The sequence below is a fragment of the Caretta caretta genome, chromosome 2 (assembly GCF_965140235.1).
Source record: "Caretta caretta isolate rCarCar2 chromosome 2, rCarCar1.hap1, whole genome shotgun sequence".
NCBI classification, from domain to species: Eukaryota; Metazoa; Chordata; order Testudines; family Cheloniidae; genus Caretta; species Caretta caretta.
Window position 1 is genome coordinate 35112113 of NC_134207.1, and position 20453 is coordinate 35132565.

The 20453-nt window shown below is 37.3% G+C and overlaps 1 protein-coding gene across 11 annotated transcripts in view; it reads right to left on the reverse strand.

The window, feature by feature from the left end:
* ZFPM2 (zinc finger protein, FOG family member 2) overlaps window positions 1-20453 on the reverse strand; it is a 507265-nt gene that overhangs the window by 117917 nt on the left and 368895 nt on the right. For all 11 annotated transcript variants that reach the window (XM_048841473.2, XM_048841468.2, XM_048841465.2 and 8 more), the window contains one exon: window positions 14749-14860. In XM_048841473.2, the coding sequence (XP_048697430.1) occupies window positions 14749-14860 (112 nt within the window). The remainder of the gene's footprint in view (window positions 1-14748; window positions 14861-20453) is intronic.

The window sequence follows — 20453 nt, forward strand, 5'->3', positions numbered from 1 at the left end:
CCTAATTTCCTCCTGTGCAATTGAGGAACAATCTTTTAAGTGAGAGGAAGGATTGTCTTGTGTTGAACGTATACCCATTGGAGATGTAAGACGTGTTCTATTCCCCATTCTGCAAAATACTCATGCAAATTATTTAATATCTCTATATCTTATTCTTCTGAGATGTAAACTGGGGATAATAAGATTTACCTCAGGGGTTCTCAACCTTTTTCTTTCTGAGACACCCCAACATGCTATAAAAACTTCATGGCCCACCTGTGCCATAATAACTGTTTTTTCTGCATATAAGAGCTGGGGCTGACATTAGGCAGTAGCAAGCAGGCCAGTTGGCCAGGGCCCCATGCCACAGGGAGGCCTCACAAAACTAAGTTGCTCAGGCTTCAGCTTCAACCCCGGTGGCAGAGCTAAGGGTCCTGGGCTTCAGCACTGCACAACAGGGCTTTGGCTTTCTGCCCTGGGCCCCAATGAGTCCAATGCCAGCCCTGCTTGGCAGACCCCATAAAACCTGCTTGCAGCTCCTCCATGGGCCCCGGACCTCTGGTTGAGAACTGTTGATTTACCTAACTATCAGGGTTAATGTGAGACTAACACTTTGTAATGTTTGTAAAGTGCTTTCAGAGCTTGGATGAAAATTGCCACAGAAGTATAAAGTATTATTATTTTTAAAACCTTTGTAAATTTTATGCCTGTTTACCAACCATGGAGAATGAATTTTGTTTTTTTAATTTTCCACAAAAGAGGTTAAGCACAGCAGTGATAGTGCCACCTTCCCCACACTAACTGCCAATGAAACCCAACCATATTCTGCAGGACAGGAACTAAGCGGTGACAGGATAAAGTGTATGTCTCCACTTAATATCTGTCCTCTTTGCTGAAAACCACAGTGTTGCCAATCGGTACCAATTTTAGTGCTTTTTATAATGTGGATATATGACTATTGGACACTAGATTGACACCCCATTTTTAACAGAGGTAACCAATAGTCCCAAATGATAAAAGCTTTGCAACTCAGTGAGGCTGGATTTGAACTTAGAATCCATTTTCAACCTCTTGAGTTAAACCAGTTGTATCTTTATTAAAATTTAACCCTCTATATGTCACAGGCTATATCAATTCAGTTCAATCCAAAAACATGGAATCCAAGAATCTTGCTTAGGACACATTCACTTTTGCAACTGAAACTAAACTCTGGGAGGTGTAAATTAGGAAATGTACTGCATATCATAAAGACAGAACAGTGCTGTACATGCTGCATGAAAAATCATCATATTGTGCCCATTTGGAAAAGTGGGTTCTTTTTCTGTACGTGTCATACTACAGTTGATGTAACGGAAGAAAAATGCACACATAAAAAAAGACATATTCTTTCCTTGACCCATGTGCAGAGCTCACAACCTTCAGGGGGCTCCAGGCAAGGTATATGGAAAGAGGGGAGAATATACCCCAAGGAGTTAAATGATATCATCTGCAGCCTTGTGTAAACTTTAAGAAAAACAATTAATATGTATTCTTGAAGGGCCCAGATTTTACATTTTGAAGAGATTTCTCTGGAAACAGCCAAAGCTGGTAATTCTTAAGATGGTTATCAAAATAATTCCAATTTTTTTGTCCAACCCGTCTACTTAACATCAAAATGAAATGAAGTGCACTTCCATCTCAAAGCAGTTTTGTTTCTTAGTAAACAGTTCCTGGAGCACTGATCCACAAAGCTCTCTGAGAATGGGTATCTGAACATGTAGCCAACTCTCATTTAGCTGTAATTCATTTCCATTTTAGGAGGGAATGGGAGATAAAGTCTCAAAGTCATAATTCAGACTACATTCTACACCCAACTAAACTATTGAAAAATATCATTGTGATTTGATACTTAATTTGCTCCTATTATAAATATACCACTGAAAGTTAATCACAGGACTGGTTTAGTCTTAACCTGTCAGTCTTATTTTAAGTTTTCATATAATTGTAACTTGAAAATGTACTTAAAAGCACTTGTAATTTAACTCCATTAATACACATATGCAGCCATCATAAGAAAGCAGCCTGTTAACTTTTAAAAGAACAGTTTGTTAATAAAGAATGTATAATTGTTATGCTCAGTTTATGCCACCCGTCTCATTTTCCAATGCAAAACAATTTCTTTTATCTTGTATTTTAAGTTCAATTGCCCATCATATAATACCACTGAACTTTTTGGCTGGCCAAAGACCCAGTTCACTCCCTCATGTCTCATAGGCTTCCGTTCCAACATTTCTGAACATTTGTTTCAGCTAACAGATCAGCTGCATTAGTTCATCGTAGTTTCAAGTTGAAGGTTAGGGCATATCAGTCAATTCCTGTTAGCTGAATGATCCTTGGCTTTCTCAAAAATATCTTTTCTCTGCTTTTATGTAGTTTATTCTCTGGCCTGATTGTTCAACAACATATTTGTTCAGCAATATTTTTACCAATACAATTGGAAAGGGAAACTTTCACTTAGACAATTATGTGTTATGCTTTACAGAATTATCATTACAAACAAATGTGATATTGTTTATTATGGTAATGACAGGCAGCATTGCATATATTATCTGCCTGTGTTCTAGAATTCCATAAACAAGAAGTGGCAGGGGTTACTAATGCCTTCTGATAAAGTTTGATAGTGTTCTTATTCAGTTGTCCTCTAATTACATCTAAGCTCTCAACATTCTTTGTAGATTGGTCCACACCCCAAGATGTAGTTTTTGTTCTTGTTCTCAGTTACCTGAATCCTTTTGCCCATTACCTTTTTCTTGAAGAAATGGTGCTTTCCTGATAAATTACTAAATTACTATTACCACTAATACTTCCACTACTTCTAATAGATAGCATTTATAATAGTGATTGTTTATCCATCAATTTCAAAGCACTTTGCAAAAATTAGTTAAAAACTACTCTCTCTCTCTCTCCATTCCTGACTCTTTCCGAAGTTATAGATGATTGTTATTTGGTTTTGGATAATTAAATAAGGGAGTTGCCTAATCATAAGCAGCTATGGTGATAGGTTTGTGAACAAGCCTTTTAAGGCTTGATTGAAACATTTCAGCCAAGGTCTGACTTCAGCCACTAGACTAGAAAGTATCAAGGCAGTTTCTCCTCCAATAATGAGCTCCAATTCAACACAGTGCCCACCAGTTCAGAAATATGGATCAACATTTACTCACAGCAACTTTCTAATAAAATTCCTTCAGTATCATAACTTAGCCCATATTTCAAAATCCTCTCTTACTATTGTTCAATCAGGGTGTACTGCAGCTGTTTCTTTGTTGGTGCCACTACTGCTGAGCACACCCTGATCGAATGGAACTGAAAAGAAACAGAACTCCTTTTCTTCCTTCCATTTTTATACCACATAAAAAAAAAATCCATTGTAAGAGAGCTGCTTGATTCTTCCCAGCACAATCTGCAATAATAAGGAGTCATTACCCATATGTTTAAGAGATATTTAAGCAGGTTGCAACTTTTCTATACATTTCACTTTCTTTTTCGCAAGTGATGTTTAAACTAGCAGAGGCATCTCCGAGAACTGAGAAATTTACATTAAAAGAAATTTTTTAAGGATTCATTAACACTATTTATTTCAATAGGTCCACAATCTAGAACACTCTGTAAGGGGCCTGGAAGTCCCACTATGAATGGGAAACATGCAGCTAGTCTGGCTGTGGGATTGTATACTGCCTGAATACTGCAAGGCTTTGCCTTTTGTACATATATTTTTATTGATATACATATATACAATTATAATTATTATTGATTCCCCCTCCCCAAAATAAGGAGAAAACAGAAAAAAAAAACAAAAGAAGTACAAATCAAGGAATGGGAAGGGAGGGAAAGGAAAGGAAGGAAGGGGGACAGGGAGGGGAAAGGAGAACTTTATCAGGTTCCATTTACTAGGAATGAATCAAAGGTTTCTAAAAAGTTAGACCAAATCTTTTCAAATTTGTCCAAGGTCTATCTTTTTCTAACTGTTACCTGCTCTTTAGGTGCCAGGCTAGCCAAGTCTCTGTAAAAAGCTTCTGTCCCTAGAGGTAATCTCTCTTCCATCTAAGCAATGTGAGTAGTTTGGCAAACACTGCTCTAGAGAACCAACCTTCCCGTCTGCTGGACAGTTTCCAAGATGATGCAGCATATCCCAAAATACAGTTCTGGGAAGTAATTTTTAAGGAGGTATCCATTATCATATTTATCCTCCTACCTATTTCTAGCCAAATGGACCGTATCTTGGGACAATCCCAAACGTGAGAGACAGTGTGGTTCCAGGAGACCCACATCTCCAGCAGCAGTCTGTTTGGCAAGGCAAATGCCCTGTAACCAATGGGAGGACCAGTATGAAGAAAACAGAATTATTTTACTGATGCAGGCAATCTAAAGTAGGGAGGATCTTTTGTTTCCTCTTTCTGCAGCAAGGATGAGATGCTGGGACATGGAGGGAGGAGAAGAGGGCAGTGGACAATGGGTCCTTCTGCTAGGTAGATATACAGGCTGAACCTCCTGCCCATTGTTGTTGGATGTAAAGGGGCACCCTCTCCCACTACAGCCTTTACGCTGTAAAAGAGACAGTGGAGCAGCTAAACAACTACTACACACCAAAACCCCAGGTTATGGTAAGAAGACTCCTTTTTTCCCAAAGTCCCTCTTAGCCCACATAGCCCATTTACTGGAACTTCATGTGGTGACCGGCAATATTTGGCCCATAGGCTATAATTATTATTTTTTAATCTTCACCTAATTTTGTTTACAATTTATTATGTATTTTTCCATTTCCATAATTGTTTTCAGTTTACTAACAGGAGCTCTTTTCATGTGATTGAAATGGCTGGTTTGTAGTGAATTTCACTATATCTTGGTTAAAAAGAAGGTATAAGGTGAGGTATTGATATTCTGTTCTTCACTGACACTTAGCATCTCATCGCTGCCTGATGTAGCAGTAGTCTGAAAAAAATACCTCCACTATGTACAGGGTATGTCCCTTGTGAATATCCAACATTACATTACATTGGCAGGCAATCTAGTAGTAGATGGTAGGCAAACAGGTAAGAGCATGACTCAGGTTTGAAAGCTGGCCACATTTTTAAAAAAGAACACAAACTTACTCACTACAGGAGGTTTTCTAACTTCTTACAGCTCTGAATCCACTTGTATGAGCAGAAAACATATCACACAATCCCCACTGTTGCTATGTGACCCATGCATTTCTTTCAGCATACAAAATATTTTATCCTTTTTTAATGCCAACCAGTTTCTTTAAGCTTGTAATTTAACAATGGGAACAAAATGAGCATTAAATGCTTTTAAGAATACCACAGATCCTAAGTATTACTAATTAATAAATTATGTAAGGCCATATATGTGTTTGGGTAATTTGAGAAGCTAGAAATGCTAGTCATGCCATGAACTGTATAAGCAAGCACAACAGTCACCAGTTTGAGTTTCCAAATTAACAAAAAAATGAGCATAGTGACCTAATTCTACATCATCTGCCTGAGGTTGATGACTACAGACAAAAATTCCTTCCTTCGTGCAATAACTGACTTATTTGTAACCAGCTAGAAACCAAATACATTCAAGTGATTTCAGAGTTTTCTTCCAGGCAGTTATTTTGCCGTATACAGTCAATATCTACTTTGTGTTACATTTCAAACTAATTTTTTTGATAGATAAGCATCTTGAATATTATGAAAGAATCTTCTCTTAACTATTATAACCAAGCTTCATGTATTTGGAAGGTAAGGTTGACAGAAGCTTTATATCATACTGACAGTTATCACACAAGACCTTCTATAATGGATGAAGAATATATTTCTAGATTTTCCACCTTCTATTTCTATATGGCATACCTGCCACCATTAGTTTCCCTTGTGTCATAAATACAGACTAGCATTATTTGACAGGAATCACTACGAAACCAGCTACAGATAAATCCAGGCCTGTTTCCTTCCACATAGACTTTTTACATTCAGCTCCAAAGGGGCTGTTTGAAAAGAATGACCAAGTTTGATTTTAGGCTTCTAGGTCATGGTTTCACCTTGACAACAGCTCTTTCATTTCAAGCAATAACATTTGCCAGGATCCCTAAGGTGCTTTCATTTTTGTCAAGAACTGAAAAAAAAAACCCTATGAAAAAATGATAAATCTTAATTCATAAGCTGCAGGACTATCTCTGTGTCTCTAGCACAAAACTTCAAATCCAATCCAAGGACTGGATGTGTATTAGAAGTCTTCAGATTTAAACCTTGTCCACCATGATCAAACTGGATTTATGGAGCATCATAACTCTCCAGACACCATCCAGCAGCTTATTAATTTAATAGACTCCTGTCCATTCCATGATGTTTCTGCCCTGACAGTGTCTCAAGATAAGGCGAAAGCCTTTTGACAGGACAGAGTGCATATATATTTTCTTCTGTTTTCTTGTGGATGGGGTTGTCAACAACTTGAAATGTGTGGCTCAGCAAATTTGTTTTTTTCCCCCTTGTAGCTTTGCAGGGAAGATGACAGCCAACACTCTGTAAACTAGAGGGGTCATGAGGCCTGTGGTTTTCCCCAACCCCAAGTATTTACTTAGCATAAGGGTCTGAAAAATAAAAGAGAACAGAGTAAAAAGTAAAAGTAAAATAAACCACATTTTATACCTAGTATGTAGCTGGGGACGGAGCAGGGAAATGAAAAAGGCTCTCATTAAGTACCAATTCTTTCCCTTGAAACTTATTTAGAAAAATCAGGGGGAAATATACTCTCCACACATACTGAGGTTAATAACAGAAATCTTTTCATGATTATCTTATTTAATTTTTGCAAGTGGATCTAAATTTGAAGAAGTATTTCTTTTCAAAAGGCTCCACTGTGCAATGCAAACTGTGCTTGTTTTCTGTGCCCAAGATACACTCATGGTTGAGCATAAGAGTTAATGTCCCAGTTCATGGCATTGTTTGCTGCTCCACTCCAAAAGTCTACTATTCCATAGAAGGCATATGTCAGTGTTCTGTAGTTAACCCTCCCTGAAAATAAAAGGAATTCAGCTCTCAACGAATGAAATAAATGTCCCAATATTTGTAGAGAGCACAGCAAAAATTTGCACATACTACCAAAAAAGGAAACAACCCAAAATTAACATATGGCTGACATTGCAATGATGCACAAATAATGAATTGCTTGATGAAGGTATTATATCTGTTCCTTTGTGCTGCATTTCTGGACAAGCAAAATACATGACTAACATCTAGAGGGACTGGAAGAATTAAGCGTGTGATTTTAGATAAATACAGCAGACACACAGTAGAGATATACAATACAGCCTTTCTGAGGTCATTCACAAGACCCTATCCTCTCCATATTTAATTCCCTTTCTCATGGATCCCTACAGTGAAACCAGCTAACAAGCATATTAAGTTAAAAAATGAAAGAAAAAGTATTTGTTGTTCTCCCTTCCCGAAACCTTTTTGGATTGCGAGTTCCATGGGGCAGGCACTGTTCATCCCTTCTTGTCTCTCTGGAATGCACCCAAGACACAGTGGATGTTATCATAAATAAACAATAAATACAATATCTTGCCTTGCTTGCTGATGCCACATGGGGTGTAGCAGGGGTGGGTGTGTGGAAGGTTCCTTGGCCAGCCTGCCAGGTCAATGATTCTCCAAAAAGGATCAGCATGAACGGTGCCCTTCCAGTACATTCTTTCTACTTGTCATGGCCCATTTGCTAACCTTTCTCTTAGTGGTCATGAGGGTATACTGCCCTAGTGCTAAATGGGTGGGAAAGAATCTCAGGCCCCATTTCTCCAACACACATCAGTTATTCAGAGAAGGATTGGACACCGCTATTATTATACATGTACACTGCACACACACTCACTCTTATTTTTTTCCTGGCAACAGCATTTTACAATTTATCAGAGAGTTACAAAGAGAGAAATTTAAACACACACACTTTCACACACAAATAGCCAATAAGAAATCTGTAACATCATAGAAGGCATGTTTACCTAATAGAGGCTGTCCATGGGGACTAACATTCTCTCAACAGATACTGCATTCTGATTGTCTACACAGAACATAACAGTCTACATTTATACACATAGGGATTTAAACAAAATATGCTTTTAATAATATGTGAAAGAACACCTAGAATTCTGAAGTATATGCTCCAAGTTAACCTTTGGCCTATTAAACAATTTTCCCTTTGATCCACAACAAATAACTCATATCCTAATGCAGCAGCATTTAAACTCCTTAGAATATTTGAACTATGCCTCATTAGGGTTCCTGATGCTATGCCTCTGTACAGCAATTTAACATTGTGTTGTCTGAAATTTTAAAATGCATTTGCTACTGGAAAACTCACTTGCTGGAGAAAGATATGCCATTAAGAATTTCACAGAACAACCACAGGAAAGAAATCCTATGTCACTATCGAAAAAAATTAAAATTCGTCCTATTGTAAAGTGGCCTTCACTACAAAGGTAAAATAGACTAAATTTTCTTTAAACAAGAAAAGTTTATTAAAAATAATATTCAGTTCTGTATTGCAGAGTAACTTAGCCCTATTACAACAGTTGTATATCTTCAAAGCATTGTATACATATTAGGTAATTAGCTAATTAACTCCCATAGCACACTAGTGAGGTCAGTATAGAGGTATTATTTACAGACTAAGGCACATAAAGTTTAAAAGACTTACCCAAGGGCACACAGCAAGTCATTAGCAGAGCTGAGATTAGCACTCATGAGAGTCTGGTACCCAGTTCTGTCCCCTAGCCTATACTATTTTTTTAACAGTGCCTATTTATAAATTGGCTACATGGCACAATTTCATTGTGGGTATCCATCATTTTAACTGATCTCATCCTGTAAATCTACCCTAGCAGACTTGTTCACCATTATGATCAGATAATAGACGTTTTGGGGCAGCTTTTAATAGTAACATCTGTTCGAACAACAAGCACCCAAGCCTTAGCTATGTGGTGAATCATTCCTCAGTAGATTTTTTTCTTTTCCATTTTTGTATTTACAAAAATAAAATGAAGCATTATTAGTTCTTACTCTAAGGCAACATCCTTTCTAACTGGGATTTTGTATTCTGTTTTAGACTCTCAGCTAGCAGTCACTGCAGTTTCACTTGTGGAGGAATACAGGTTTTCATGGTATTTAATACCACATATCAAACACTACTGGGGCAATTAACAATATCACTCTGTAGAATTATTTACAAACAAATCATTAATAATTTTTGAATAGCAGTGCGGTAAGAATGAATGTTTTTTCTGCTGCATCCTCTTAGTAATAACTAAGGGCATAAGCTACTCAGTAAGGCCAGGCAGAGAATGAAATAACATCAGTAAATCACTAACATAAATGTAAAAACAACGAATGCATAACATGAAATGAAATGACAGACGACTCAAGAAATATTTGAGTTGTTGCTGTACAACTGGGCCAGTAGATGGCTCTTTTTCAGTAGCTCTAAGGCCAGTCGGCCAATATTCCTGACCTCAAACCATTCCTGAAGAACATAGCCATTTGAATCAAAATTGTAGTTTTAAAAGCAGCCATCTTATGATCTTTGGTTTCATATACAAACATGCTCCACAGCTCCTACATGAACTTTAAACACCCTCAGTCTTATGCAACATAGCCAAGCGGCCTTAGATATATATTAAACATGTTGGTTTTACTGCATGGAGTTATCCTGTGGTGCTCTGCAATCAATTACTGTTATACCACCATCATTAATAATTTTCTTAATGAAAATGATTCTGTTGATCTCCGTTGTATTTTAATTATCAGAGTTAAGCATAATTACACTGCAGCTCTGAGCTGGCATGTAGACTCCTTTAGGGCGCAATTTTGTTTTAACACACTGATAATGTAATTTTACATTGTGTCAGTTGTTTAGTTATTATCCAGTCGTACAATTCCACTGTATTCCTGATAGCAGATAATAACCTTAGCACCTCCTATATCCTGAAGTCATTTAAAAAGCAATATTGGAATCTCACAACTAGCTAACTTAATCGCCTTATGATTTTATAATTCCTACAGCTAAATATTTGTACAGGCACCCTGTTTTAACAATGCCACTAAACATACAGTATCCATATGTTTCATATGAAAGTGAGAATGGTTTAAGTAATGCACCTAAAAATGTGTTTATGTGAGTGTGCATTGCAGTCTGTGCAACTGTATTTTGCACATTGTTTCTATTCTCTTATTTTCAGTCCCATTTAATTTTCTTAAATTCCTAACAGAAGATTTCTACGTAATACCTCAGCCCTTTCTTAGCTTGTGGATGGATTCATAGATCCAATTTTATAGCTCTCCCAAATTTTTGCATAATCCTATGTTAGGCATGGCTGCTTCTCAAGTACACTAAGTTGCTATGAACATACAGTTCATGCATAAATACCATCTCGGTCTGTTTCAACAGCAGCTGTATTTTGAATCATTCAACCTCTATTGTTTGAAAGAACACATTTGCAAGTCTATGTAAAGCACAATTTTTAAAATCTGTTTTAAAATTTCTCTTATTATGTATTGGAGAGCTCTTACTGGATAGTTTATCTTTGTGGTTTCTAACTGATCATTAAAACAAATAAAACAGGACATTTTTGGATTTAAATTTAGTTTTAAAATAGTCTTCTCTTGTCTTTTAAACTAAGTTTACATTATACAAAAATAAGAAAAGTTTAAACGATCCGCAAAAAGGTGTAGTTGCTTAAACTGTATTAATTGGATACTTTTTGCTTTCACCATTAGTCTTAATGCTGATGCACACATGACCTGAAAGGATACTAAATATCATTGCCTTCAAACCTTGAATGATTAGCTATTTTCTCATTCATAGTCTGACATACTGAGTATTATCTGAATGCAGTTTAGTCAATGAGAGTTAAACAGAGACACCCAAACATTAAAAATACAAGCAAGCTATGCAAATGTCACAGGTCAGTATTTGGAAACTGAGTATGCATTCCACTATATAAACATAAAGAAGCCTATGTTTCCTATATCCAAACCTATATCTCTAAATAAACATATAAAATTCATGTTCACTCACCAAGCACAAATACTACAGAAAATTTCCAAGGCAAAAAGGAGAGCTAGGTGACCTACTCCCGTTGACTTTCGATAGGAGTTGAGCACCTACCTTCCCTTTGCACCTTTGAAAATCTCCCCTACACCTTCTATTTGCAATATGAACATTACTTTAATTATTACAGTCTCTAATGACCAGGCAATCAAGAATGCCATTCCTATGTTCATATAACATACGTGGGGCAAAACTCTGTTCTCAGATGCACACAAAACTAGAGATGTATGCAACTTCTAAGTGCAAAATTTGACCCTAAATTTTTAACATTAGCTGATTTTCAGAGATATTTTGCTCTTAGGAATGTGCCAGCTCAGTCTGCTCATCTTATCTTGAGTATACTGAGAATAACCTCTGACATGACCGAATCAGCCCACACTGGGTTTAGCTAACTACTTTCTAAAATGACAATGGGCAGTTAAGAAAAACAACCAAAACCGTCCAAAAAACTGCAACATAACATCAAATTACAACTTAATGACACCTAACACTATTATATTTGAAGTATTGACAGTATGGAAGACAGAAAGTCAACACAAATCAAAGCAATGTAATCCAAAATGTTGTAATGCAAATTGAAGAACGAAGCATTATTGTACTTATTTATTTTGAGAATATTATATTTGGCATTGTTTTAAAGTCCAGTCCCATAAGTCCTTCTGACTCAGAAAACCCACTGCATGTCATTGGTGTTCCGGGCACTGAGAATTTGCAGGATTGGGTGCTTAATGAACCACGGAATACCAACCCAAACTGTACAGTGGGTAGAGAATGCAGTGAACAGTCCACATATCTCTGATCTATTTTGCAAGTTCAATTAATGTAGTTGCAGATTTTTACCTTACAATTACCATTATGATTCAGAATTTTGTCACATATTTTTTGTAACAATATGTGTTTACATAATGCAGATGGGATATCAAAGTTTCTTTTGGCCAGTACAGAAGATACCTTGCAGTACAATTCCATAGAGCTACCCTTTCAATACTATGTGACCATGTATTGAAATATGAAATAACAAACATAATTTAAGTGAAATAGGGTGCATTTTAATTAAATGAACAATGTTTTCTTTCATTCAGAGTAACTGTACATCAAACTGAAACAAGTTTTCCTTATTCCAAACCCCTCCATGTTACTATAGATGCGTTCATGTAGATAGTAATTTATCTGTATAATCAATTAGTTAACGTTTGTAAAATATTGTATATATACTAAGTATTATAATATTTACAGCAGGCTTATGTACTTGACAAGACACTGTCTTATGGGAATTTTCAGAAGATATGTAAGAGTGAAATAAAATTCCTATCATAACAGAAGTTTCTACCACAAAACGTTTGTCCATGAAACAGGTTTAACACTATTCAAAGTAAATTGTGGTTTCAATGCAGAAGAAGCTCTGCCATACCACACACACAATACTACACAAATTTTCCCACTTGGGCAGTTCAACACAATGCTCCTAAGGAAGCATGACTGGATCCCCTTCTGTGGTATTTCAGGTATTGCAGGTTACAGAATTAATGTATTGGTCTTTTGTAATTATAACAGAAAGAATTTGTAAGACCCTGGTGTGCAACTCATTTTGAACATGTTAATTCCCTTTTTTCAGCGTTTCAACTTTCAAAGGCTTGTGGCAGTTTAAAAGCAATCCTCTTATAAGTATATAAATTGCAATGATTATAGGAACAAGTTGTAATTGTTTCTAGTAAGTTTTTAGGAGTCTTTGATGTTATGATTAGTGTTTTGTGTGTTAATATATTGATATGGGTGCTTATTTGCCTGGATGCTGAAATGGTCACTAGGTTGACGCAGTAAACAAATCTTTGATCTCAGTAGGTCTGTTTGGTTAGACATAAAACCTAAAAGAAATTAAACAAGAGCAGAACAAGTTCTGAAGTATTCACAAAGCACTGAGATTGGGAAATTGAACACAAGGATAGAGAATCATAGCTTTGCAACCAGATCTTGCCTGGGAAAGCCAAAACCAGCAACAGCTGATGGGTTGTTCCCATGCCATGTACTGCTTTCCTATAATACTGTAACGTATCCATTAAACATGGAGACATCATGTACATGGTTGCTGACTATACCACACACCTGGCGTTGTGGATTGTACTCAGACCCTTTTGATCCAAAAGTCTTTACATCTTGAGCTAAAATAGAGATTAAGTATGGGAATAATAAGATTTGTATCTAGGCTTGACAGGATTAGATTTTTATTGGTAAGTGTCAGTAAATACTGATTTCACTGTACACACACAAACCAACTAAAAGATAATTCCATCAATAGTAACTGAAATGTACATATAGGCAAAGTAAGAAAAATGCTCTTGAGAACTTATTACAGGTTGATTTCAATATATTTACTTTGCATATTTTGACATATGATGTTGACAGTTTATGGTTTTTGTTGTGCTTTAGCAGTTATAAAGCTTTAACATTTTGAATCTTAACAACTACTGTCATTAAATTATTATTGTCTGATCCCCCCATTGATTTCCCACAACTACAAACATTTAAATTGATAAAAATTGGGGGGGAAATTCTTACACCCCATTATTTTGCACAACTGTGAAAATGTAATTGATAAAATAGAAAAAATGCTTAAAAATAAACATTGATTTATCTGTTGAAATTATTTATATATATATGATGAATTCTGCCGAGCCTACTTATATAATTTTTGTGCGGCTGCAAAGCAGTCACACTCACTTGAGCAGGCCTGACATTCCATCCCGAAGGGGGCAGTGGTATGCATTTCATCCACGCATTACAATATGACGTCATGATACTCTATCTTTGCACAGAAAATTTACCAAAAATAACTTCAACATATTTTCATGTCACACTCTGGAATGTCAAAGGGAATGAGCCTGCAAGCTAGCTGCTGTTATTTTCTATTATCATGCAGACATGAATTCTTAATCTATGTAACGGTTTCAATGAAGTCCAAACTTTTCTAATTAACCACGAGTCATGTGACAAGGTGGGTGAGGTAAAATCTTTTTTTGGACCAACTTCTGTTGATGGGAGAGGCAAGCTTTCAAGCCACACAGAGCTCTTATTCAAGACCTTTCCCAGACCTAAAGAAGAGCTATGTGTGGCTCAAAAGCTTGTCTCTTTCACCAACAGAAGTTGGTTCATTAAACGGTATTACCTCACCTACCTTGTCTCTCTAATATCCTGGGACTCACACAGCTACTTCTACACTGCATGCAAGATTTCACGTAACAGTCTGCAGTATAATATGCCATGGAGCAATGCAAACTGATATGACATGTAAAAAAGCCAGGGAGAACTCACTTAGAGAGTATACACACAATATGGATCTAATATTTCCCATGAGGCCTTGACTCTGAGGGTGAAATGAGCATGATATTTTATATCTGGCATCTACCTGAGTAGTGGTGCCTCTCTGCTTCAAAAGCATTTAATATATTAGACAGAACATGGTGGTTTTATTATTAAAAGATAGCAAAATAATGTTATTTAAGATGTGAAGTAGGGGAATAAGAAATACTTATATACAAGGCAAGGGAAAAATACACTGCTCCAATTTGCTTCCTCTTATGCAATGGGTATGTTTCCATGCTGTCATTAATTCCTTGCAAAGAAAGCAGAAGAAAATCAGCTTGTGTTTACCTTTGCTGTACACGATGCAGTTGTTTTTGTTGTCTTCTACTCCTTGCCAAGTCACATCCAGCAACCACTTGGGGCCAGCAGTCAGCACCATAGGGACTGGAGCCTTTGTCTTCTGTAGAAAGGATGATAACAAATAGATGCCATTTGCTTGTGTTATTAAGAACTTGAATAATAATAGTAATAATCATTTTATTTGCAAACAGCTAAATCTCCAAACTCATAAGCCAAGGTCTTATTCCCCAGCCTCAGGATATTTTTAAGACGATACAAGCAGTAAGGCTTTAATGTTTTCACTGATCTGAATGGTGGAATTATTATCAAGGATTTTTTTGAATGATATTGGATCAGATCTCCAAGATTAGGCAGATCTCTGGTGGTTCAGAATTATAAAGGGAATGCAGATGACTTTTACAGCAAAGAGCCAAGTATTTAGAAGTGAACTTTAGACACATTGTACTTCATTATCAACAGGATCTCACTATTTCCTGAAACAGACAGGAAAGAATTTAAAGAATCAGTATCCATTTCAAAGACATGGCCTGGGTAACATTTATATTATAGTAGGAAATTATTCCAATTGGATAATGCAATTTCCCCCCATTTGCTAAGTGTTGATGTGCAATTTTGCTATGGCTGAAATAATAATCATGCTAATGATTCACTACACAGGGTCTCAAAAAGTCTGTGAAAGAGGTAGTGTGAATGAATTCAAATCAGAGGAATTAAAGCATGATATCCCCAGTTCTGAAAGGCACAGAGAAGACACACACTCATAGTTTTAACAAAAATATATCCAGTGTACATTTTAGATTTTATACTCATAGGGTTTGGGATTTAAGAAAGTACAGTACAAGTACCCACATTATTTGCGCTTAACTCTTTTCATAAATCTAACAGCAAAAAACTGACTGATCTTGAATTTAGTAAGCCTTATCACGAGTGTCCTTTCATTGAGTGGTAGCGAAACACCGCTTAGACTTTTATCATTCAGAGTGCTTGTCCTGTATATCAAGCATTATGAAACCACAACAGAGTATAGAGTACAATAAAAGGGTCTCAAGGTAATTTTTAACTGAAATTTTTTCATCTAGATATAATTCTGTCCAAGAGACTCCAACCCTTTCTCATATTTTCTCTGCTATCACTAATTCTCCAGTTAGTGCCAGTAATGGTTCACTTGAGATTTTCCAGTGATTTCAAATATCTAAGGAGCTGGAAAACCACGTGATGGCATGGAGATTCCAGATGCATTGATGTTTATTGAGTATTACAGAAATTTACTGAACTATTTTAAGAGGTACAATTGAACTATTGTATGTACAGTATATGGGTGCAGGCTACTTGCAAATAAAATGAGAAGATTATAAAGGATTTTATTTACATAAGAAAATATTATTTTATCTTATATGAATCCATACTGAATATCATAATACTTTTTATTGAAGACATATTGCCACTGCTATGATGATCAATATCCCCCACAACACACCTTTCAAGAGCCATGGGTCTTGCACTTGCCTCTCACAACACGTGGTGTACCTCATCTAGTGCACCAAATACCCCAAAAACAACGTGGGTGAAATCTGACAATCACAACGCTCTTGAATGAACTCACACAGAAATATGATAAAAGACAAAAACACTATCACCTGTGAGTGAACACTTTTCAGAAAGCAATCACTCCATATCTCATCTCTTTGTCCTCATCCTCAAAGTAAACTTGCACAACACCTTCAAAGTCACGAAAAAACATGGGCTCAGCAGAGACATTGGTGGTAAGACTCAATACAACAATTTGTAACCTACTAACCCTCCTTTGTCCTCTGACTGCAGATGTGCTAATTTCCCACTTCATTTTAATTGGTATCCCGCAATATGTGTTAACCAGTTATGCTTAGCAATCTATCCCACCTTGTATTTAGCTGTGACACTCTGAAGGCATGTCTAAATTAGACAAAGGTTTCTAACCATCAGAGGAGTGAAGTTCTGGAACAGCCTTCCAAGGGAAGCAGTGGGGGCAAAAGATATATCTGGCTTCAAGACTAAGCTTGATAAGTTTATGGAAGGGATGATATGATGGGATAGCCTAATTTTGGCAATTAATTGATCTTCAACTATTAGCGGTAGATATGCCCAATGGCCTGTGATGGGATGTTAGATGGGGTGGGATCTGAGTTACTAGAGAGAATTCTTTCCTGGGTGTCTGGCTGGTGAGTCTTGCCCACATGCTCAGGGTTTAGCTGATTGCCATATTTGGGGTCGGGAACGAATTTTCCTCCAGGGCAGATTGGCAGAGGCCCTGGGGGTTTTTTGCCTTCCTCTGCAGCGTGGGGCATGGGTCACTTGCTGGAGGATTCTCTGCACCTTGAAGTCTTTAAAGCATAATTTGAGGACTTCAATAGCTCAGACATAGGTTAGGGGTTTGCTACAGGAGTGGGTGGGTGAGATTCTGTGGCCTGCGTTGTGCAGGATGTCAGACTAGACGATCATAATGGTCCCTTCTGAACTTAAAGTCTATGATTCTATATACCTTGGGCTCTAGGACCCTGCGAGGTAGGAGAGACTCAGAGCTCAGGCTTCAGCCTGATCCAAGAAGTCTACACACCAGTGAAACAGACCTGCAGCCTGAGCCTCCTGAGCCTAGGGTGACCAGATGTCCCGATTTTATAGGGACAATCCTGATATTCTGGGCTTTGTCTTATATAGGCACCTATTACCCCCCATACCCTGTCTGATTTTTCACACTTGCTATCTGGTCACCGTACCTGAGCTTAAGTTGGCTGGCACCGGCCAGCCGTAGGTTTTTCTTTGCTGCGCAGACATACCCTGAGTACCTCTTCCAGACCTGAAGAAGAGCTCTGTGGTGTAGCTCAAAAGCTTGGCTCTTCCACCAACAGAAGTTGGTTCAATAAATGATATTACCTCATCCATCTTGTCTCTCTCATAATATTTTTTGACCTTCTTTGGTTGGCTTTGATTGTATCACTGTACAGAACTCTTGTACTGAATCTAATATTCTTTTGTTTATATGTATTTTATCTTTCATATTCTCTATGTAAATGTTCATCCATAGGTTTTTACTTTTTCCATGTGTGCTATATTACATTATTTGCTTGTCCAGACTAACAACTGGAACAAATACAAATACGGAGGGAAACAAATAGAAAGAAATGTTTCTAGAAGTGACCTAAAGAAAACTAGTGACAACAAATACATTAAATGTGGTAGGATTATAAATAGAAACAATGTGGCCGACTTTTAAGAATTGTTTCTAGTCCTGCAAAACTAAGATATACAAATGCAGAAGTTGTGGCTAGTATGTACCTTATGTGGGGTACTGTGATGCAAATTTTATCTTCATTACATAGATTTGGAATATGGATATAAAGCAATGATTTGATTTGACTAGTTGAGATTTTTTGATTATGTTATGCCCCTATTTAAATCACTAACAAGCCATATGTATGACAACACCAGTTATGTAATCAGAGCATGCCATTTAAATAACGATCCTGCAAATAGACATTATATAAATGACACATGCAGGAAGAAACCACAGAAGAAAGAAGGAAAGACAATCAAATCATTAACCCCTTCCCTCTACTATTGTAAACAAATATGAGCCTGATTTTCTTTCACACTAAAATAGCTTTACACTGCTGTGGCGATGAAAAATGCTCTTTGCATACATAAGAATCATGCCCGTATGTGTTTAAAATCACTGCAAGCTTTAGCAGCAAAGTCAGCCTGGGATGGCCATGATTGCACAGCCATGAGGAGGTTTTGTGAGTTAGGGCCTGTTCCTACAAGGTGCTTAGTACCTTCTATTTCCATTGCAGTCAATGGGAACTGAGTGTGCTCAGCAGCTCGTAGAATCAACTCCCGGTTTAAGTTCACATTGTTGTTTGCACACTTATTCATGGTCTCGGGTTGCCCCAGAAGTAATCAAAAGGTAGAATAAATCTATTCAGGCAATAGTCCTTGCCAAGTAGATAATACATTAAACAGACAAATAAAAGAAAGGCCTATTTTAAGGTACAGTCCAAGTTTAAACAAAAAGAAGGCTTCTCTTATCCAGTACGTGCAGAAAAGGACACACATTTACTGTTCTCCAAGTTTCCCAGCTTCCACTTCCACAACTCTCCTGGCTTTTCTCTTTTCAGACATCTGACCTTTCATTCCTTTCCTCCTCACCTATACTTTCTGTTGTGCCTCAAGTGGCTGTTATTATTATTTGCATTAAAGTTGTGCCTAGAGGCCCCAATCAATATCAGGGCCTATTTGCGTTTGACATAGCAAGAGACAATTCCTGCCCCCAACAGTTTATAATTTAAATAGACAAGACAGGTGAAGGGTGAGAGAAAGGAAGTTCTATAACCCCATTTACTGGCCTCGTGAAGGGGGCGGGAAGCTGTAGCTGTGATATCTTGATTTTGGTAAGGTTCATTCCATAAATGAACTAGGGAAATGTGGTCTAGATGAAATTACTATAAGGTGGATGCAAAACTTGTTGAAAAACCAAACTGAAAGCGTAGTTATTAATCGTTTGCTGTCAAACTGGGGGAACATATCTAGTGAGGTTCTGCTGGGGTCTGTCCTGTTCAATATTTCCATTGATGGAGTGAACAGTATGCTTATAAAATTTGCAGATGATCCCATGCTGGGAGGGAGTGTTAGTCCTTTGCAGGATAGGATTAGAATTCAAAATCACCTTGACAAATTGATGACCTGGTCTGAAATCAGCAAGATGAAATTCAATAATGACAAGTGCAATGTACTAGACTTAGGAAGGAAAAATCAAATGCACAATTACAAAGTGGGGAATCATTAGTTAGGCAGTAGTATTAGCAAAAAAGATCTGGAGTTAGAGTGGATCACAAACTGAATATGATTAAAAAATGTGATGCAGTTGGCTAATATCGTTCTGGGGTGTATTAACAGGAGTGTTGTATGTAAGACACGGGAGGTAATTGTCCTGCTCTATTCAGCACTGGTGAGACCTCAGCTGAAGTACTGTGTCCAGTTCTGGGCACCACACTTTAAGAATGATGTGGACAAACTAGTGAGAGTCCAGAGGAGAACAAAAATTATAAAATGTTTAGAAAACCTGACCCATGAGGAAAGGTTAAAAAAACTGGGCCTGTTCTGTCTTGAAAAAAAGAAAACACAGACTGATAATAGTTTTCAAATATGTTAAGGGTTGTTATAAAGAGGACAGTGATCAATTGTTCTCCATGTCCACTGAAGGTAGGACAAGAATCAATGGGTTCAGTCTGCAACAATAGAGATTCAGTTAGTTATTAGGACAAGCTTTCTAACTATAAGGAGAGGTAAGCACTAGAATAGGCTTCCAAGTGTGGTTATGGAATCCCAGACATCGGAGGTTTTTGAGAACTGACTGGACAAACAGGGATGGACTAGTTATACTTGGTCCTGCCTCAGCATGGGTGCCTGGAATAGATGACCTCTGGAGGTTCCTTACAGCCCCACATTTCTGGGTTTTTACAGAGGGAGAAAAGACACACATTCAACTTACGTGATGTGCCCATCACCACACAGGAAATCTATAACAGAGCTGGGAATTGAACCCAACCCTCTCTCTTGTGCTTTAATCATAGAGCCATTCTTCCTCTGGCTAGCTGGAAGCCCAATCCCAGGCTAGTAACAGTATCTGCGAGACCAAAAGACATAGTACTAAGGCTGGT